We start from the raw sequence: 19,942 nt of genomic DNA, 5'->3' as shown, positions 1-19,942 counted from the left end.
TAAGTTTAAATTTCATCCACGAACCCTTCGTGGTCAACCTATGCTCCAATCGTACCCGCTACGGTGAATACACCATACCTTTCCTTCCCGCAATGCTCAGCGCGCAACACACTAGTACGGAGGTCCAACCTGCCGCTGACCATGCTCTCCTTATCCTCTATGCGGAAGGAGGGTTGGGAGAACCCAACTTCATCCACTATCCTTCCCAACCTTCCCGTTCAACGAAAATGTTTAAACGAGCCGAAAATAATAACGAATCTGAAGTTCTTAAAGTCAGGTTCGGTCAGACTACCACTGTTATTGACGACCGTATAATATTAATAGGTGGTAGTGAGTCAGTCGAAGGGATTTTACCGTCAAATTCGCTTGTCTTAAACTCTACTTCGTTGAACGTAAACGAACAGAAAGTAACATTGCCCGTGTTGGGTCACGGGGCTGTGCCCATACGTGGCTCAAAAATTCTGATAACGTTCGGTATTCAAGCAATAGCCCCACAAAGAATGTTTGCAACCCCAATTCAAGAAATTGATGTAAATACAATGAATGTTATTCCTTCTCCACAATTTATTAAAGGTGAAGTTCCTCAATCAAGATATGATCATACGACTACAAAAATTGATGATGATAAAATTTTTATATATGGTGGCAGAAACAAGGATGAAGTAGTTCTAGGAGATCTATTTTATTTAGACCTTAATTCAAATAGTTGGAATTTCATAAACCAACCTTCTCATCCAATTGCAGGGCATTCATCAATATTAGTTAATAATTATTTAATATCTTGCTTTGGTATAGATGCAAATACTAAAGTTATTAATGATTGTAATATTTTCGATATTTTCACTAATACTTTTATTCAGCCAATAATAAATGAAGTACCTCCAATACCTCGAACATTATCTTCTATGGTATCATTTGAAAATAATAAAGGTATTATCTATATATTTGGTGGAATTGATGAAAATAACAATGGGTTAAACGATCTTTATAAGTTGGATGTATCAAAAGCACCTACATTATCATGGTCTCCAATAATTGTTAACTCTAAAACAACGAACAATAAATTAATACCGTCTGGCCGAGGGGCTCATAGTGCCTTTACGATCGAGGATACTGACATAATGACGATTTGGGGTGGAATATCTAATGGAAACCAATTAGTCGACCCAAATTTTTATTTTTTTGACATTAGAGGCAATGCTTGGGTTGACAAGAACTTTTATATTGGGAAAGCAAACCCTGCACAAATAAGTTTGGATGGTATAAAAAAGCCTGAATCAAACATAATTGTAGTGATCTTTGGAATTATCGGTACTATTATCCTAATTATAGGACTCTTAGGCTTTTTCATAATACGCAAGCGAAGATTGTTTCAAAAATTCCAGAAAAAAGAAATTAATAATGAACCTTATAGTCAATCTGATCAATTTGGAAGTAATACATATCTTATTAGTGATTTCGAATCCAAACAAGCCCAATTCAAAATAATAGATGAACCGGAACCGGTTCCAGAACCCATACCTCCACCAATACAACAAATACCACAATCTTCACCAACTTTATCCTCGCCACCAACGAATGTTGAAAAAGAGCCAGAGACATCAAATAATCGACAACATAATGATTCTATCATATCAACAACACCTAAAAAAATGTCTTTTGGTAAATTACCAGCCTTATCGAATACCGAATCAACATCAGAAACACAGCGTATGAAACGATCTCATAAACGTACTTCATCAGTGTCTTTAACTTCTTCCGAATTAGCAAGTATTACTCGTTCTCGCAATTTTACACATCATAAATCATCATTGTCTACAAATAGTATAAGTTGTTCAGTAAATCGACCAAATTCGCACTATAATTCACGAAAGTCACTATCAAATTTCCTTGATACTGTTTCTGAAAAAGGTTCCAATAATCGTATTTCAAGTACTTCTGATAGATCGGTAAATTCTGTTCAATGGGTAGGATTTAATAGCTCTATGATTTATGAACAGGAAGAAAATCGTGATTCTTTACATGTACGAAATTTACCTTATAAACAACAAAAAAATTCTACAAAATATCACGAAAATAGTTATTCGTCCGAAGATGAAGAATATACAATTAATGGCGATTACATAGATACTTCACCTCGTGTGAATAATAATTACAATCGTAATATTTTTGACCATGATGAAGTAATAAGAGCGTACGATGTGAGCCAAAGGAAAAATAACCCACAAAATTATTCTGCAAGGAATAATATTCCAAGACAAGGAAACATTGCTAATGAAAATATTTCACGAGAAAGTGGAATTATCGATCATGAGTCACCTTCAAGTTCATATGAATCAAGCGACACAAGTAATGAAGATGATAAATATAGTAGCATGAAAAAATCTAAGCGTTCATCAAAAGGAATTAGTAGAGTTTCTTTTGCACTTAAAGATGAAAAGATTGAGTTTGATGAAAATGAATCTTCAAGTACAGTTTCTTTAAAACGACGATCATTATCAAGTCAAAGTAGTACATCATCTAGTAGTAGTGCGACACCTTCTATTATTGAGGAGGAAATTGATATACTGAACCATTAAAAGGCTATCGTGTATTAAATAATACAACCAATCCAATCTTAAAATAAATCGTATGATGATGAATCTAATTTAACAGGTTTTCCTTCTAATGTATGTGATTTGTCAAATACACACATCCATCATCGCTGATAGAAAAAGCAATTTACCTTATTAATGGCTAGTCTATAGAGTAATCGCAGATAATAGAAAAAGGCATCGTTTCTGAGTTAATTATATAATAATTTATTTAATCTTCTAATTTAATTATCATCACTTCTCTATATTTTTTTGCTAATTCAAATTCATACGCTTAACAATTTACGTCAATTCTGTTCGTAATTTCGCCGAAAAATTTAACAAAAAAAAAAATTATTGTCACGCTTTAGAAACCAAACAATGTAAATGCAACTGATTTAAAAAAATTAATTTGTGTATTCACCCTTTTAAACAAAACACTCTTTTTATCTGCTCTGAGTTTCTTGGTTTTTATCTCTAATTTAAATCGATGAAACTTAACTGTTACCTTTTTTTACCCTTTTGTTTTCTGATTGGAGCTGTAGATAATGATAAATAATATAAAACCCTTCCAATTTATCGACAAAAATTATTACCACTATTTCTCGCTTTTTATTTCCTTTTTATATATATATATTTTTTATATACAGCTTCCTTTATTTCCCCTATTCACATTTCCCTTTTCCCCTTTAATTCTTTCTACTCTTTACCCTTTTTCTTTTTTATAAATTGAGGTTTTTTATAGCTATTGACCTTTATTTAATTATTATTTTTTTGTAAAGTTTAACTCTGAACATTCAAGAAATTAATTTTTCCAGATCAGATCTTGATTACTAAAATGTTTAAAAAAGAAAAAAGATTTCTGTTCAATATTTTTGATACTAAATTTGTATTTTTATTTTTGCTTTTTATCTAAAAAAAAATGGGATTTTGTATATGTATATTATTTTTGTTTTTTTTTTCTTTTTTGTTGTACTGTACATATATTATTGTTTTCTTTTAATTTTTTTTCTTTTTTTTTACTATAAGGAGTTACAATCAAAAATAATCTTTTAAATAATTTATATGTAGTTTATTAGATCCATAATAAACGTAAAATAATGATGATAAAAAATCTCATTTTTTCTTTCTCATAAAAATTTAATCCTTTTTTTTTTTATTTATTAATGAAAAAGATCCTAGATTTTTTACAACAAAATGATTTGGTTAAATTATGATTATTTATACAATCCAGAATCCCTGAGAGATTGCAAGTACCCCAAACGATGTGGATTATCATCAGCAGGACCTAATTAAAAGATTTTAAAATTAAGGATTTCAATAAGTAACATATATATAAATAATTTAAAATCTGTTGTAAATTAAGATGTGCATACGATTAATGGGTGTCCACTTTGGTTCTTCTTTAAATAATCCTAATAGATTTATATATAATTATCATAATATTAACATTCGGTAATAAACTGAAAGAAAAAAATAATGACAAACAGACACTCAGTCACTCACGCAAAGCTTTTAAATAATCATTGGTGTCAACAATAAACCGATGATAAATTCCCGCCGGCTTAATTATAATAAGTTAATTTCGATCTTCTAACTAATTTACGACAGAGAAAAAAAAACTTACCAAAACAATTAAGTCACCTTTCACGATAGCAATACGAATCCATCGATCCAATAAATCTGTTTTTTAAAAAAAAATAAAAATACCATGAAAGAAATACAATAAATAATATTCCCTAATTTAAAAATAATTACCGCGAACATCGAAGTAACCCGAACCATCAAGGATATATCGAATTTCTTCATCTTCATGAAGATGTCTAAATAACAAAATGAATCATGAATTGCCACATTTTTCAACTTTACATGAAATTAAAAACCCACTCTTGGAAAAATATCTTCAATTTGCTTTCATATGAATCACCCAATGCCTCTTTGGAGACAGTAATCTAAAGAAATTTTTATTAATTTTTAAATTAAGAGTTTTTTAACGATGATTGTACTAACTTCATCACGATTCTTATAATTCCTTTCTTTCGCTATTCCATTTACTTTTTCAAGATAATCGTCTCCGTCAAAATGCCAATAAAGAACTCCCAAGTTTTTAAGTTCTTCAGGTGTAACAGAAGTTAAATGTTCGTGAGGTTCTTTAGGGTCAGAGTCAACATTGTCATGAAAATAAGCACGCATTTTTTATTATTGAAAAAGATATTTTCTGTATTGGCGTCTTGTCATAATATATATATTTTTTTATAGATGCCATCTTTGTTATCACTTTTTTCGGTAGTTCAGTTTAATCGGCTGATTAAATCGGGTGATTTAATATTGTGATTATATGATTACTTAATTACTTAATCAGTATATAAAAATTATTAAACTTAGTGCTTGAACAATGCTTTCAACTTACGATGTTTAGCTAATAGTTTATCTTTCTTTCTTTTTCCACATCACTTTTTTTGAACCTAACTATTATGGCTTTACTAGAGAAGGAAAACGAAAATTACGATGAACAGGTAATATAAACGTTGTCATATATTTTGTAAATATTTATTCTTTAAATAACATAATTATTGTTCCAAACTAATAGACATTGATAAACCTTGCTCTTGCACTATCTCTTGAAAAGAATGATAATAATGATTATTATAGTACAGCTCCCATGTCAATGGGCCTTGGACCATCTAGTCCTCAATTATCATCAGATACTCAACCTAATTTAGCATTTCAACATAATCAACAAAATCAATCGCCACGAATGATCATAATTCATCCCCCTAAAAATATATTTCGTAGACTGTTCGACAATTTTCTTTGGTATTTTTTTTCGATCAATTATTTCCTTTTTGCGTAAAATATTAAGTCATTCGTCTTTCATTATTTATAGGTTTTGTTTATGGAATATCAAAGCTGTGATATCTGCTGCCTCCCTTGCCTTTACGTTTGTCTTCCTAATCACTTTAAACGCTGATCACCAAAAAGAAGTTGAAATTTATATGTCAGGTATTTATTCGGGCTAGTGAAATTATTCGTTTTTCTTCGCTAATCTTTTTATTAACTAATTTAGATGCGGCACGAAAAATCAAAGAATGCAGTTTGAAATATATTGAAAATAGATGCAATCCAGCTACAAGAGCACCTTATCTGGAAGAAAATTGTACCTTTTGGGAAAATTGTATGAATCAAGATCCAAATAATATTGTTAAATCGTCAGAAATTTACGCCAAACAATTTGCTAGAATAATTTCGATATTCCTCGAAAATTTATCATATGAAGCAAGAATAATGGTGTTCATTTTTCTTGCTATTATCTTTTGCTATATAGCTATTAAGCATCATAGATAGATTTGAACAAAGATCAGCTATTCCTTAAAAAAAATTATAATTGAACAAAGTAATATACAGTAAATAATTCAACAATATAGAATATTTAATAACTAATACGTTACATGTATAATAATTAGATTTTTTTTTTTTTACAATTTTGGCTTTGTTGTTTCCATCCAAGCAAATTCCTAAAATTAAAAAAGATTTTTTTTTTTAACTTCATAAATCGATATATTTTTTGTGTTAAATAAACAATTAATTTTTGAACATACCAATTTTTTTTTTCCACCTGGTTGTATCATTACATTAATAATGATACATTTATTATCATCTTTTAATGCTTCACCAAGAGCATTACTCAATTCTTGAGGAGTTTTAATAAAATAACCTTTACCACCGGCCGCATTAGCAATTAAATCATACCTTACATCTGGTAACAAAGCAGTCGAAGGTAAATTATTTGTAGGTGTTTCATTATAAGATTTTGTGTCTAAACCGTGATATATTCCATTATTATTAATTATTATAATTAGTAGTGGAATATTTGCTCTAATAGCTGTTTCAATTTCCATTGCACTATAAAAAAAAAAGTGAGTTTAAATTAATTCAAAGGGATTACCGCATATATAATATATATAATTTACCTGAATCCAAATGCAGAATCTCCTACAATCGCAACGACACGTTTGTTTGGGTAATATAATTTTGCTAAGAAAATAAAAGTAAAAGTAGTAAAAATAATGAGAACGATAGAATATAATAATAAACAGTTGTAACTACACATTAAACGTACCTGCAATAGCGTATCCCATACCAACTCCCATAGTTGCCATAGTACCTAATATATATATATATGAAAAAGTTAATTATCAATATATCAAAAATCTTGAATTACAAATACAATATATACCAGCGTCTAATCGACACCTTGGTTCTTGTACATCAAAAATAGATCTAGCAATATCCATAGTATTTGCACCTTCACTCACAAATACAACATCTTCTTTGGGTAATTTTTGTTTAATTTCATAAAAGGCACGATAATAGCTCATAGGAATATTATTATCCCGAAATTTTTCATTAGTAATTTTAATGTTATAATCAATTTTTTGTTTTAATGAACTAAAATAATTTGATGTAAGAGGATATTTATAATTAGGAGGTAATGAGCTATTAAGTTGTGAAATAACTAAAGGTAAATGACCAAGTAAAGCAACATTAATCCTACTATTATTATAATGTTCTTCAGGTAATATATCAATTTGGATAAATTTTACACTTTTATTAAATTTTGGAGGTAAACCAAAACTTAAAATCCAATTTAATCTTGCGCCTAATAATAATATAACGTCTGCATTTGCCAATGCTTTCGACCTTGCAGCAGATACACATAAAGGATGAGAGTCAGGTAAAACACCTTTTCCCATTGGAGTAGGAAGGAAAGGTATATTCGTTTTTTCAACAAACTCTTTAAGTTCCTTTTCAGCACGAGAATAAGCTGCACCTTTACCAACAATTATTAAAGGATTTTCAGCATTTACAATTAATTCTATTGCCTTATTGATTCTATTTGGGTCAGCCAGTGATTTTGGTGGATCTGGTGATCGGGTTGGTAAACTATTTAGAACTTCCAAACTAACTGATCCTTGAATATAATCAGCTGGCAAATCAATGTAAACAGGTCCAGGTCTACCATACATTGATATACGTATTGCTTTATCTAATACATTTGGAATTTGCGAAATTGATGGTGGTCTTGCCGAATACTTAGTATTCGGCCTACAAAGTGTTACTTGATCTAATTCTTGAAATGCTCCCATTCCTTCTTGGTATGTATCACTTGATCCCCCAATTAAAAGAAGTGGCCAACAATTTACTTGAGCATTAATAACTCCTGCTAATGCATGTACAACTCCTGGCCCTGATACTACTAAGCAGACACCTGGACGACCTGTTAAATATCCTGTATATTCATCATAACAGAATCAAGATTAATAAATATATAAATCGATCACAACAATTTTAATTTTATTATTATTGATACCATAAGCACTTGCAGCATAACTAAGAGATTGTTCATTTCTAAATCCAACAAATCTTATCCCTTCAGAAATGATGGCCTCAGCAACCTGTCAATTAAAGATTTTCACATTCACGTGAATCGGATATATTTGAAAATGATATACAATTTTTTTTTCACATACCCACCTCTACAACAGGTATACCAACTATGCCGAAAACTACTTCAACACCTTGTTTTTTAAGTGCTTTAGCAATTAATTCTCCACCTGTAATTTTATTGTTTGCCATTACGATCAAAAAAATTATTTAACGATCATAATTTATTTATGTAGTCATAAAAGTTGCCATAGCGTCAAATAGTACAAAAATTATGCAATCTCCGTCTAACCGATTTTGTCAAAAAATTGATACAATTAAACAGACTAACAGATCAAACATTTTATTGATAATCTCTCATTTTTTATCATTAAAAAAAAAATGTCAGAATCGATATTATCATCGCTTTTTTCTTCAAATCCATATTTTTCAGCAGGAATAGGAGTTTTAGGGTTTGGAGCAGGATTAGCTGCATTACGACAAGGATTAGTTAGAGGAAGTTATTTAGTACGCAGAAAATTATTAGTATCACTCGAAATACCATCAAAAGATAAATCATATCAATGGTTTTTATATTGGATGTCAAAACGAATAAATAATAATTCCCGTAATAATACACATCAATATGCAGTACAAACATCATTTATACAACATGATAATGGAAGTATAAGTACGACATTTAGTCTTATACCGGGACCTGGAAAACACTATTTTAAATGGAGAGGAGTATGGTTACAAGTGGAAAGACAAAGGGATGCTAAATTGTTAGATATAACAAGTGGATCACCATGGGAAACAGTTACACTTACAACATTAAGTAAAGATAAATACATATTTACAGAATTGTTACAAGAATCAAGAAAACTTGCTTTGGAACAACAAGAAGGAAAAACTGTTATTTATACAAGTTGGGGACCTGAATGGAGACAATTTGGACTGCCAAGAAAACGTAGATTTTTAAATTCTGTTATTCTAGACAAAGGTATTAAAGAACGTATTTTACAAGATGTTAAAGAGTTTATTAACAACGATAAATGGTATAATGAACGCGGTATACCTTATCGTCGAGGTTATTTATTATATGGTCCTCCGGGAAGTGGTAAAAGTAGTTTTATACAAGCACTTGCCGGGGAATTAGAATATAATATATGTATAATGAATTTAAGTGAGCGTGGGCTTACTGATGATAGGCTAACCCATTTATTAAGTAATGCTCCTGAACGAAGTATTATGTTATTAGAAGATATTGATGCTGCTTTTACACAAAAGCGTCAACCAACAGATCAGCAAGGGTAAGTTACCATTAATTATGAACATGCGAAAATTTTTTTTTTTCTTAACATTAAAAATTTTTTAGATATCAGTCGATGGTTACATTTAGTGGATTATTAAATGCATTAGATGGAGTAGCATCATCGGAAGAAAGAATTATTTTCATGACAACAAATCATGTAGAATTACTTGATAAGGCTTTAATTAGGCCTGGCCGTATAGATGTTAAAGAATTATTAGGGGATGCAAGTGAATATCAAATTAAAACAATGTTTTTAAGATTTTATGAAGGTGAAAATAAATTAGCAGAAGAATTTGTACAAAAAGTCAAAGATAAAAAAATTAGTATGGCTCAATTACAAGGTCATTTTGTTTTTCATAAAAATTATCCAGAAAATTCTGTACTGTATGCTGACTCTATCACTAAATGAAGAGCATCGTTATTCTAAAATTAATAAAATTTAGTTCTTTAAATTAATACACTAGAAAATTTAATAATAAGTATATTGTGTGACTTTACACATTCTCATCAAAAACACTATACTTAATAAAAGAGACAAGAGGAGATAAAGAGGGAGATTTGAAAAGTTAAAGCAAGAATGTAAGAATAAAAAAGACTATATAGAAATTATGGTAATCGTACAATGACTTATAAATGAGAAATTTTTAATTAAATAAGAACGAAAATAATAACACAGTTATATTTGGAATTAGTGAACTACAGTTTTATGAAGGAGATAGAAATATGAACATATTCGAAGCTTTTTAGTAAAGAAGAATATAAATGAAGATATTTGTTAAACCAGTAAACCAGTAAGTTAACAGTTCAAATCGTTTGAAATATCTAGATTAAAATAGTATCACTAATTAGATTACAATTTTCTTACTTGTAAAAAATATTTGCCGACTATGTAAAATTAGAAAATGATTTAAAAAAAGAAAATGAATTAAACTCTTTTTTAGTTGGTAATTATTTGCAGATTCAAAAAAAAAATGTTCGATTTAGAACAGTAAAGACAAAATAACGAAATTTATCAAGTATTAAAAGAATTAGTCAGATCTAAGAGAAATCTTAGAAATCCAAATAAGGATAAATGAAAGAAGAAAAAAATACTCAAAAAGTAAACTTCTAGATTGCTTGCTTGAAAAGAAGAATTTACTAAATTGATAGTTCTTATTCACAAAATCAATTAGAAAAATTAAATCAAATTTATTATTTACAAATCGAATTAATAAGCGACCGAATTAGAAATAAACAAAGAAACCGATTAATATAATTGAAATGAATTTTAGATTTAATTAGAATAAAGAGCCATAATGATAAGACCCGGTATATATTAATAAAGAGCGATTTATTTCCACTTTGAATTCTAGACGAATTTCATCATAAAAGGAATAATAATTTATCTACATAGAGTTAAAAAACAGACAAATTGCTTCTCATTGTTTGTTCATCATAAGACACATATATGGACCAATCATAATTCACTATTTAAATCACATGATACAAATTTTTTAATTCAGCCATCTTTCCGTTTTTATAAATATCCCATTGCCATTGTAATTACGGTAGTGGAACGGCATTCATGTAGATTGACCATGTGTATTTTTTTGCCATCTCTAAGAATACATCTCTGTAAATTTAATTCGTGGTGGTATATGCTTTTTTTCAGTAACCGCTAAAAAATTGTTATACGAAATTATTATTATTTAAATTATGAATTTTTAATGACTTGTTACCAAGTTAGTATAACATTTCTAATCACGTCACGTCTCTTGATCATTTTCCACTGCGTCGAGGCAATTTTTAAGCAAATTAGTTGGAGTATAAAGAAATCTGTGCATAATATACTATTTTTGATCAAGACTTTTGAATAAACGGTCGACCGATCGATGATTATTTTTTTTTCGGTCCGAACATTTAACAATGGTAAAAAAATGTATAAAAATGTGATTTATAATCGGCCAAGAATTTAAAATGCTCGGCACAAAAGATAAAAAGGGTAGATCAGGCGATTTATCATTCACGGCAATTGGTCTTTTTCGATTTAAATGGTTAAAATGTCTTTCTATTTTCACGTGTTCAATTTACATCGGCCAAGGTATAATAAAGCAAACGGTCTTTACAGTTTACAGAATTACAGTAGCACAATATAGTTAGTTTCACAACCACAAATTCAAAATTTGAACACGTTATTTAAGTGATCCAATTTTTGAATAAAGCACCCGATTTTGGAGTATTAATATTGAGAAAGCTTTTTTTTTTAAAAAAAAAATCGTTAAGAAATCGTGTTAGAAGTATACTGATAAAAAAAAATGGTTATTCAGGATCACGGAAATCTTTGTAACTATGTATTAATGAAAGGAGAAAGTAAAGGTATTATTGAAGTAAGAGAATTTGAATCTAAATCTCAAGGGAAGGGAGAAGTTATTTATACGAAAACCAGGCACAAAGTAAGTTTTGTACCATTAACTTGAAAGAAGGAACTTAAATATAGACTATTATTGAAATAAATTTTTTATTTCACTTAAAAAAAACAATAAATGATAGGTTCACGGAGGGGCTTATGTAGCTAAGTTACTTGATCCAATAACTCAAGCTGTATTAGCTGAAGTACAAGGAAAAAAATCAAGCGCAAAATTAAAGCAATTATTATTATACCAAGTAAGAATTTATTTCAAAATTTTTATAATATTTTATTTATTTATCATTAAATAAACTGTTATCTCTTATAGCCAGATGAATGTATAGAATTAAAAGATAATGGTATATTATCATTCGATTATAGATTTCTATGGGAGGAGGAAAAGTATGTATGGAAAAAGAGAAATATTCTAGTTGGTAGAGAATTAGAATGTAAAATGGTGCATGGAGACGATCCGGGTATAGGAGTCTGTATGTATAAACAAGAAAGTAAAACATTGGGTTGCATAACAGTAATGTATTATAATATGGAAAGAATACCCGTAAAGGATAAAAGGGGTTTGGAATATTTATTGATTATTTCATTATTATCTATTTTGGATAAATGGGATGATGAAAATATTACTAAATCAAAGAATGAATACATTCTCGACGATGAATCAAACATTGACATTCTAAAAGAAAAAAAAGAAAATGTAAAATTAATTGAATTGAAAGAGAAAGAGAAAAAGAAAAGTCGTAATAAAAAAGAAGACAAGTTAATAATAAAATTAGCCGAAGAAGAAGCTATTTTGCAAGAAAAACTTCGTCAATTAAAAGCTCAAGAGAAAGACGATGAAGAATACGCCAGACAATTACAATTAAAACTTTCTGATCCTAATTATAATGAGGAAGAAGAAACGTCTAATCAAGGCAAATCGACGTCTAATAATTCTAGAGAAGATTCGACAAGACCTACTTCAACCTATTCCCCAGACAATTCAACAGAATATAAAACAATACTATCTACTAATAATGATAAGAAACTTCGACCACCTACACCACCTTCATCCTCTTCATCTTCAAAATACGCTCACAATTATTCATCCACAACCACAACAACATTATCATCAAATAATTCTTTGGAACAAGAAGAATATTATAGAAAACGACCTCCTCCAACTCCACCTTCTCCTGCCGTCTCTTATCCCGCTGTCTCTTCTCCCGCTGTCTCTTCTCCCTCACCTCCTCCTAATTTATATCCCGCTCCTTGGTCTTACCCTTATAACAATACCAACACTAATTCAAATAATGGTCAAACTTATACAAGTATGCCAATGCCTTCAATACCTTCGATTCCTGGTTATCCGCCTAATAATTATAATAATGGCACGGCGACTAGTGTTAGTGGATATTATGGTACAACTGGTACAACTGATTCTCAATTTAATAATTTTATGAACCAACCTGCATCTAATACTAGTTATAATTACCCTCCTTATCAAGAAAGTACTAATAATAATGGGTATGGCGAGTATAATTATGGATATAACAATGGTGGGTACAATAACGGGTATAATAATGGATACAATGGGTACAATGGGTACAATGGTGGCAATGGTGGCAATGGTGGCAATGGTGGTGGATATAACTATTAATATTGTATACATATTTAAGGAGGACATATCATAATATTTATATAATGCATCGCAATTATTTTACTCTGTATAAATAAACAATTACTTTAAATAATTTTTAAAATTTGGAAAATATATAAGAAATAAGTTTATTATTTTCTTCGATTTCTAAACTGCGCAATTGCCCAAAAGTTGGTGATAGTATTAAGTGCTTTTGTTTTAAATAAATATATAATATATATACTTTATTCTAGCAATTTATAATTACCATAACAATTTCGACCTTTTTGTAATCTAACTTCCAAAAAAAAAACAAAATATAAAAAAAAACAAAAATAATAACCGACTTTTAATATATAAATCAATATTTTTTCATTAATATATAACGAATAAAAACGATCTACATAGAACGTAATTACAATAAAGTTGACAAAATTTACAAAATTTTCAAGATGTAAATAAAAAAAATTTTGCCGTATTGTTTATAAAAAAGGAATTTTAAAAGGCATAAATTGTTCAATCGTTCTTCTTTTACCTCCAAAAATTTTAATACAAATTTTTGGGTAATCGTATAAATCGCATACATCATTTACATATATACGCACATGTAATTAAATAATTTAATAGTAAACGGTCGCTATTTATCTTGAATTAATATAAGGGCACTATATTATCCAAAGTGAAATTGGTGTGTTCCATGACCACCATGGCTATGGCTATGAAAACTAGATCTTTGTCTCGGAAAACCTTGCGAAGAAAATGATCCAAACGGAAATCCGTGACCCCCCCTCGATCCTCCCATGTTAGGCATTTCAGCACCCATAAACATTTGGAAAAATAGATTTGGATCTACATCGAAGTTTGTTTGTCCATTTATTCCGTCAAGATCTACTCCACTATCATATCTTTGTTTTTTGGCAGGGTCTCCAAGAATTGCATAAGCTTCACCAATTTCTTTAAACTTTATTTCTGCATCAGAATCTCCGCAATTTTTGTCAGGATGATGTTGAAGTGCTAATTTACGATATGCTTTTTTAATTTCACTCTCAGATGCATCTTTACTAACTCCAAGAATCTTATAATAATCCTTTCGATGTGATTTTTTTAACTCTCTTTCAGCGTTCCTTAATTCTTTACGAATTTCAGAATTGCTTCCTTCCAAATCCACCGCAGCTTTCAAATCTTGCACAGCTTCTTCATATCTTTCTAATTTGAGAAACGTGTCCGCTCTTCTTCTCAATACTTTAACAAAATTAGGATCCAGATCTAATGCTTTGTCCATGTCCTTCAATGACTCGGTATATTTTCCAAGTTTAATTAGAACTGCTGATCTATTTGAATAAAGTTTAGACATCATGCTCGAATTTGAAGGATCGATTTTGAGGGCTGCACTATAAATATCGTATGCTTCTTTATAATCTTTTCGCTGAAAAGCTTCATTACCAGCAGTCTTTTGGCTTTCAAGTGCTTTCGATTTCTTCAAAAAATTTTATTGAAAAAAAAAATTATTAAAATAATATATAAAATTGTACTCGTTAATAAAGTTAATTACCTTTAGTAACACACGTGCTTTTGAGTTATCTGGGTCACAACGTAATGCTTCCTGGCAATGACAAGCAGCTTTATTATTATCTCCCTCAAGATACAATATTTGCGCTCTCAACACATGAGCATCAGAATTTTGTGCATCTGAACGTAAAATATCACTAAAAGAAAGTAAAATATCTTCTATAAGAAATTCCAAGTTTTATAAAATAAAACTTTCATGAATACTTACATCGCTATTTGGCTAGCACTTCCATAGTCTTTTTGTTCTAATAGCGCTTCACCCTTCATTAGTTTCCACTTGGTCGGAATTTCTTCCAAAAAGGTCGTTGCTCTATCAATTACGTTTAAAGTCAAAGGGAATTGCCCATTTTTTAAATATATTTCAGCTTGTTGAATATAATCTTTTACTTGGTTTAACTGTAAATATTCTGTCTTTGCTTGTGAACTCGTAGGATCCATGTTTAATACTTGAGTATACACTCGTTCAGCTTCTGATAAATTACCGAGCAAAAAATTACATTTCGCACAGCGAAGAAAAGCCTTAATTGATGTGGGGTCCAAAGAAATCGCACGTTTACAATCATTAAGGGCATCTTTTGTTTTTTTCAACATCATCAAAGCGGCAGCGCGGTTGTTATAATATGTTGGAGAATCCGGGTTAAGTTCTGTGATATTAACGAGCGCAAAGTTATTCAACATTTGTAACTATGAGTGATAAGAAAATGTCATGTATAATCACACGAGCAGATATGGTTGATCACAATACTCTTGGATAACAGTATCTCTTACCTATGGCTCTGGTATATAACGCAACAGCTTGATCATAGTCTCCACTTTTATAAAGATTATTGGCTTCACTTTTTATATCTTCTGCCTCAACTTGACTAAATGAATTTAAACAAAAAGAAACTTAATTAGAAATTTCTTCCCTAAGAACAATAGAAAATTTGATACCGACAAGGATCAACAGCTTATATTATTGAATATTCAGTTTTTAAAATTGGTCTCTTTTACCAGTGCAAAAATCTGAATATTCGTTTCAGGAAAAAAAGTGAAAAATCATAGAATACAGTTCGGGACTAATAACTTGTCGTTTCAAATAAATGAAACCCATTTTCTTTTTTATTTAGATAATAATTTCTTTAGACCTATTTGCATCTTCCCAAATATTACTTTATAAATTCGTAATAAAGAACCTTTATGAGGCTTAAAACAAACTTACAAAATTCCTAACTTACTCAGTTAAGAGCACTTTTTTCGTATTCTTTATATGACGATCACAATTTTTCACATTAGAAATGCTGAAAAGTACTTACACATTATACTCTGGAATGTCGGTTTCCATATCCATGTTCGTATTTATCAAAAAGTATATAGACAAATTTAAGGAGTTACGAACTTGTAAAAAAGAAGAGGTTTAAAGGAAGTATCTCGCAGGCTTATTCCAAAGAGTTAATATATAAGTCCGAATTGTACTGTATATGGACGAATTTATTTTTTTTAAAAAAAAAAATACTAAAATTGCTCAATTTTTTGATTAAGCATTGAACCCCTCTTTTTAGGGTTAGTACAAACGTTCGCGTCATACAGAAATGGATCAAAAGTTTGAGGTACACGCCAGATGGAAACGCGTAGAAGGTCAAGGAAAATTCAAACAATTTTACTTTCCAAGTCAATTGACAGGCTTGGTTACACAAACAGATTGCTGCGGAAGAAATGACCGATTAGATTTAGGAGATTAAGATAAATGTGATCGACCCCGTTGTTTCAGTCAACCAAATCAAAACTGTAATTGTTCAGTCGATTAGGAATATGCGGAACTTTACAATGACCGATATTTTTGGATGGGGGATATCGGTCTTCGATCGATGTCTCTATTCTCCTATTTATTATCGGTTTTTTATTATCGGTTTTTTTTTTTTACATGATGAAAATGTCAACATAATATTTTATTGAAAGATCCGAAAAAAATATGAAATTCTTAAAGTGGAATTCTCTTCGTTGCATTCTTATCTCTTTTTAATCCATCTAAATAATTTTCTGATGTTCTTATATTTCTCAAAAAGTATTTTTATTAATTGGAACCGGCGTTTATATGATATAATACAGTATATCCATTTTTGTTAACTATTTTGTATCTTTAGAAATAAATTATATGAAACCTTACAAAGTTGCGGAGCTATTTGTTACATTTAATATAAAATACCTGCCATTTGAGAGGAATAAATCAAACCTCAGTATATCAGAGATTTTAAATCTAAAATATTAAAAATTTAATGGTTAATGTAAAATTGTAAATAATTGTTTATTGCTTATATAAACTAATTATTTACAAAAGAAGTCGTTCATTTAACTATCTTTATATACGCTTAAGCTAAAAAGTTGAATAACCTGATATAGTTTTGATTTACTTAACTGACCACCCTAGTGTGACATGTAAGTGTTGAAAATTTATATGTTCCTTTTTTGACATATGGGAATTAAACTTAAAATTGTATAAGGAAAATAATATGGGTGGCTTATGGGACAGTTGCCTCTTTGGCCCAGTGGTAAGGCGTCGCTCTCGTAAAGCGAAGATCGGTGGTTCGAATCCGCCAAGGGGCTATTCCCTGTGTAATTTTTCTTTTTTTTTTAATAGTAAATAGTAAATAACTCGCGAACTCCATTGAGATAATCAGGGATAAAGTACAAACCGGTATTTCTCATATAAGTAATTTTTATGAACTATGCTCTTGAATTTTATACTTACGTTTGGCCAATCAGAGATATTTCCAAATATTCGGCAAAATATGCACATTTAGAACCTTTGTCGTGATATTTTTAAAATTGAAGTTTCCAAAAATGTAATATAATTCCTAAGTATAGTATACATACTGAATATTTACTAAATATTTATCTGCTATTTATATGTAATTACCTTATTTTATAATCGTGTTTCATTGAAATAGATTAAACTTCTTAAACTTCTCAATAAGTGATTATAAAATACATTTTCTCCTTTTTTTCTTTTTGATATTTTTGTATTATTTATTATTTTTCAAAAATAAGTCAAGTTAGATCTATCAAAAATTGTATGCTAAAAAGTAATAATTAGAGGTATAATATTAAGAAAGAAGTAAACAAAAATGGTTTCTCCTGACGAAAAAGCTGATGAGAAACCCTTTCTTCCACCTCCAGTAACGTCAGCATCTGCATATGCTCATCACCAAAAGCAGCATTCGCCGACTATTATTTTATTGGTAGTCGCATTTTACTGGGCTGCTTCTTTATCAGTAGTATTTTTAAACAAATATATTCTAAGTGTTTCAGAATATAAATTTCCATTTCCATTATTTGTAACATGGTATCAACTTGTTGTCGCGTTTGTTATTCTGTTAGTATGGGGAACTTTGGGTCAAAGGTATTTATTAAATTGTAAAATTAAAAACTCTATGTGGTATTTTCCTGTTTATAATATATTCAGCGAATAATGTTCGTATAAATTCTACATTTGTTGCGAATAGTGTTAGTTCATTTATCCCACCGTATGAATTCAATTTAAGTATTGCCCGTAAGGTCGCTCCATTAACATTTGTGTATGTTATGATGCTGGCCTTCAACAACTTATGTTTGCAATATGTAGAAGTTACTTTTTATCAGGTTTGTCATATTTTCAAATATACGATCTAAAAAATTAAATTTTATAACTCTAATTTAATTTATTACAGGTTGCCCGCTCACTTTCAATTCTTTTTAATATTTTCTTTACATACACACTTCTTGGAGCCAAAACTTCATTCAATGCATTAGTTTGTTGTAGTATTGTTTTCTTTGGTTTCGTTATTGGTTCCTATGGAGAAATAAATTTCTCATGGGAAGGTATCATTTATGGTGTTGCTTCTAGTGCATTCGTTGCATTGTATGGTATTTATGTTAAAAAAACACTTAGCGTAGTAGATAATAACGAATGGTAATTATATATCCCTTTTTTACACTCGTCTATAATTCTTACATTCAATTAAGACTGTATTAATTTTTTTTTAGGCGGCTTCTTCATTATAATACGACTCTATCAATATTCTTCCTTTTCCCATTAGTAATTTTTTCTGGTGAATTGCATAGAATTGTAACAGTAGATTTCTTATATGAATGGGGATTCTGGACATTAATGACTATCACTGGTATCACCGGATTTGTCATCAACATTGCAATGTTCTTGCAAATCAAATTCACGACGCCTTTAACCAACACAATTTCCGGGACTGCAAAAAGTTGTTTCCAAACCGCTTTGGCGGCTTGGTATTTCCAAAATCCAATTTCACTTTTGGTAAGCTTTAAATTTAACTTGTTAGATCATTTCAATATTGGTGTTATCTAAATAAATTATTTTTTCTATTATATAGAATGGAACTGGTATATTCTTCGCTTTATTCGGTTCGGGTTTATATTCTTGGGTGCGATATAGGGAAATGGTCCGAAAATAAATTTATGTTTCCTAATTAATGTATAAAAAGATTTTAAATATATTTAGAATTTTGGTTCAGTCAGAAAATAATATAACTTTTTTTTAATATCGTTATTTTTGGAGGTAGTTATTATTAATAATAGTTTATTAAATAAAACTAAAAAAGTAATTTATCTCTAGAATTGCATTTAATTAGTATTAGGCAAAGTTAAATTTTTAATTAATTCTTTGAAAAATTTCATCTACTTTAACCATTTCTTCTCAGATGATGTCATATATATTATTGTGTAAATATTACTTTTGAACTTTTGAAGCTGCGGATGATATAAAATTCAAAAACTAACTCGGAATGGACAAATTTGAAATAACAGAAAGATAAATCACATGACTCATTCATTAAAAATTTTTTTTGCCATGGCGTCACTTTTTTGAACATTTACGCATTTATGATTCATTCAATTCTATATCGGAGTTAATTGGGGAGTGGCTTCACGTATATAAAACCTCGAGAAAATTTTCAATATATAAATAAAAAAATCAAAAAAAACTTTAAAGCCTTCTTACTATTACCATTTACTATATTATTACTGTGTTGCCCCAGTAAAAAGATTTGTAAGGG

General features: G+C 29.6%; 8 protein-coding genes across 8 annotated transcripts; 5 read left to right on the top strand and 3 right to left on the bottom strand.

The window, feature by feature from the left end:
• Positions 1–92: 92 nt before the first annotated feature.
• OCT59_019749 (uncharacterized protein) lies at positions 93–3,707 on the top strand (the record flags this gene model as incomplete). Its single annotated transcript, XM_066143763.1, has 1 exon — positions 93–3,707. One exon carries the CDS (start codon positions 93–95, stop codon positions 2,577–2,579), a length of 2,487 nt encoding a protein of 828 aa, XP_066005484.1. The 3' UTR covers positions 2,580–3,707.
• OCT59_019748 (uncharacterized protein) lies at positions 3,696–4,828 on the bottom strand. The gene is made up of 7 exons (XM_025326819.2): positions 4,584–4,828; positions 4,461–4,525; positions 4,332–4,396; positions 4,201–4,256; positions 4,080–4,137; positions 3,950–3,988; positions 3,696–3,861 (listed from the first exon to the last, which is right to left on the bottom strand). The coding sequence occupies exons 1-7, from the start codon at positions 4,764–4,766 to the stop codon at positions 3,791–3,793; spliced, it is 537 nt and encodes a 178-aa protein (XP_025174231.1). The 5' UTR covers positions 4,767–4,828; the 3' UTR covers positions 3,696–3,790.
• A 142-nt stretch (positions 4,829–4,970) lies between these two features.
• Positions 4,971–6,173, top strand: OCT59_019747 (uncharacterized protein). The gene is made up of 4 exons (XM_066143762.1): positions 4,971–5,089; positions 5,164–5,390; positions 5,461–5,576; positions 5,641–6,173. Exons 1-4 carry the CDS (start codon positions 5,048–5,050, stop codon positions 5,916–5,918), a joined length of 663 nt encoding a protein of 220 aa, XP_066005483.1. The 5' UTR covers positions 4,971–5,047; the 3' UTR covers positions 5,919–6,173.
• OCT59_019746 (uncharacterized protein) lies at positions 5,975–8,210 on the bottom strand (the record flags this gene model as incomplete). Its single annotated transcript, XM_025319284.2, has 7 exons — positions 5,975–6,088; positions 6,173–6,476; positions 6,545–6,608; positions 6,694–6,738; positions 6,811–7,863; positions 7,945–8,029; positions 8,109–8,210. The coding sequence occupies 7 exons, from the start codon at positions 8,208–8,210 to the stop codon at positions 6,050–6,052; spliced, it is 1,692 nt and encodes a 563-aa protein (XP_025174233.1). The 3' UTR covers positions 5,975–6,049.
• A 189-nt stretch (positions 8,211–8,399) lies between these two features.
• OCT59_019745 (uncharacterized protein) lies at positions 8,400–9,721 on the top strand (the record flags this gene model as incomplete). The annotated part of the gene is made up of 2 exons (XM_066143761.1): positions 8,400–9,310; positions 9,376–9,721. 2 exons carry the CDS (start codon positions 8,400–8,402, stop codon positions 9,719–9,721), a joined length of 1,257 nt encoding a protein of 418 aa, XP_066005482.1.
• A 1,797-nt stretch (positions 9,722–11,518) lies between these two features.
• OCT59_019744 (uncharacterized protein) lies at positions 11,519–13,634 on the top strand. Its single transcript, XM_066143760.1, has 3 exons — positions 11,519–11,744; positions 11,842–11,955; positions 12,027–13,634. The coding sequence occupies exons 1-3, from the start codon at positions 11,607–11,609 to the stop codon at positions 13,350–13,352; spliced, it is 1,578 nt and encodes a 525-aa protein (XP_066005481.1). The 5' UTR covers positions 11,519–11,606; the 3' UTR covers positions 13,353–13,634.
• On the bottom strand, positions 13,452–16,405 carry OCT59_019743 (uncharacterized protein). Its single transcript, XM_025319287.2, has 5 exons — positions 16,196–16,405; positions 15,669–15,763; positions 15,109–15,544; positions 14,884–15,037; positions 13,452–14,808 (listed from the first exon to the last, which is right to left on the bottom strand). The coding sequence occupies exons 1-5, from the start codon at positions 16,228–16,230 to the stop codon at positions 14,002–14,004; spliced, it is 1,527 nt and encodes a 508-aa protein (XP_025174236.1). The 5' UTR covers positions 16,231–16,405; the 3' UTR covers positions 13,452–14,001.
• Positions 16,406–17,817: 1,412 nt separating this feature from the next.
• OCT59_019742 (uncharacterized protein) lies at positions 17,818–19,902 on the top strand. Its single transcript, XM_025319288.2, has 5 exons — positions 17,818–18,279; positions 18,383–18,518; positions 18,587–18,828; positions 18,903–19,185; positions 19,262–19,902. The coding sequence occupies exons 1-5, from the start codon at positions 18,005–18,007 to the stop codon at positions 19,340–19,342; spliced, it is 1,017 nt and encodes a 338-aa protein (XP_025174237.1). The 5' UTR covers positions 17,818–18,004; the 3' UTR covers positions 19,343–19,902.
• The last annotated feature ends 40 nt before the right edge of the window (positions 19,903–19,942 follow it).

The sequence above is a fragment of the Rhizophagus irregularis genome, chromosome 29 (assembly GCF_026210795.1).
Source record: "Rhizophagus irregularis chromosome 29, complete sequence".
NCBI lineage: Eukaryota > Fungi > Glomeromycota > Glomeromycetes > Glomerales > Glomeraceae > Rhizophagus > Rhizophagus irregularis.
This window is presented reverse-complemented; position numbering and strand designations above follow the sequence as displayed.

What these genes read in the sequence shown, in the direction of transcription:
- OCT59_019748 (XM_025326819.2), bottom strand. Translation starts at nt 4,766, where the DNA reads ATGCGTGCTTATTTTCATGACAATGTTGACTCTGACCCTAAAGAACCT. An exon ending in TTGAAGATATTTTTCCAAGA is followed by an intron (nt 4,397 to 4,460) that starts GTGGGTTTTTAA and finishes TTTGTTATTTAG; the next exon opens with ACATCTTCATGAAGATGAAG. An exon ending in TGATTATTTAAAAGCTTTGC is followed by an intron (nt 3,989 to 4,079) that starts GTGAGTGACTGA and finishes TAAATCTATTAG; the next exon opens with GATTATTTAAAGAAGAACCA.
- OCT59_019747 (XM_066143762.1), top strand. Translation starts at nt 5,048, where the DNA reads ATGGCTTTACTAGAGAAGGAAAACGAAAATTACGATGAACAG. An exon ending in CTGTTCGACAATTTTCTTTG is followed by an intron (nt 5,391 to 5,460) that starts GTATTTTTTTTC and finishes CATTATTTATAG; the next exon opens with GTTTTGTTTATGGAATATCA. An exon ending in AGTTGAAATTTATATGTCAG is followed by an intron (nt 5,577 to 5,640) that starts GTATTTATTCGG and finishes TAACTAATTTAG; the next exon opens with ATGCGGCACGAAAAATCAAA.
- OCT59_019744 (XM_066143760.1), top strand. Translation starts at nt 11,607, where the DNA reads ATGGTTATTCAGGATCACGGAAATCTTTGTAACTATGTATTAATGAAA. An exon ending in ATACGAAAACCAGGCACAAA is followed by an intron (nt 11,745 to 11,841) that starts GTAAGTTTTGTA and finishes AATAAATGATAG; the next exon opens with GTTCACGGAGGGGCTTATGT. An exon ending in AGCAATTATTATTATACCAA is followed by an intron (nt 11,956 to 12,026) that starts GTAAGAATTTAT and finishes TATCTCTTATAG; the next exon opens with CCAGATGAATGTATAGAATT.
- OCT59_019743 (XM_025319287.2), bottom strand. Translation starts at nt 16,230, where the DNA reads ATGGATATGGAAACCGACATTCCAGAGTATAATGT. An exon ending in GACATTCCAGAGTATAATGT is followed by an intron (nt 15,764 to 16,195) that starts GTAAGTACTTTT and finishes AAATTCATTTAG; the next exon opens with TCAAGTTGAGGCAGAAGATA. An exon ending in AAGCACGTGTGTTACTAAAG is followed by an intron (nt 14,809 to 14,883) that starts GTAATTAACTTT and finishes AATTTTTTGAAG; the next exon opens with AAATCGAAAGCACTTGAAAG.
- OCT59_019742 (XM_025319288.2), top strand. Translation starts at nt 18,005, where the DNA reads ATGGTTTCTCCTGACGAAAAAGCTGATGAGAAACCCTTTCTTCCACCT. An exon ending in GTAGTAGATAATAACGAATG is followed by an intron (nt 18,829 to 18,902) that starts GTAATTATATAT and finishes ATTTTTTTTTAG; the next exon opens with GCGGCTTCTTCATTATAATA. An exon ending in AAAATCCAATTTCACTTTTG is followed by an intron (nt 19,186 to 19,261) that starts GTAAGCTTTAAA and finishes TCTATTATATAG; the next exon opens with AATGGAACTGGTATATTCTT.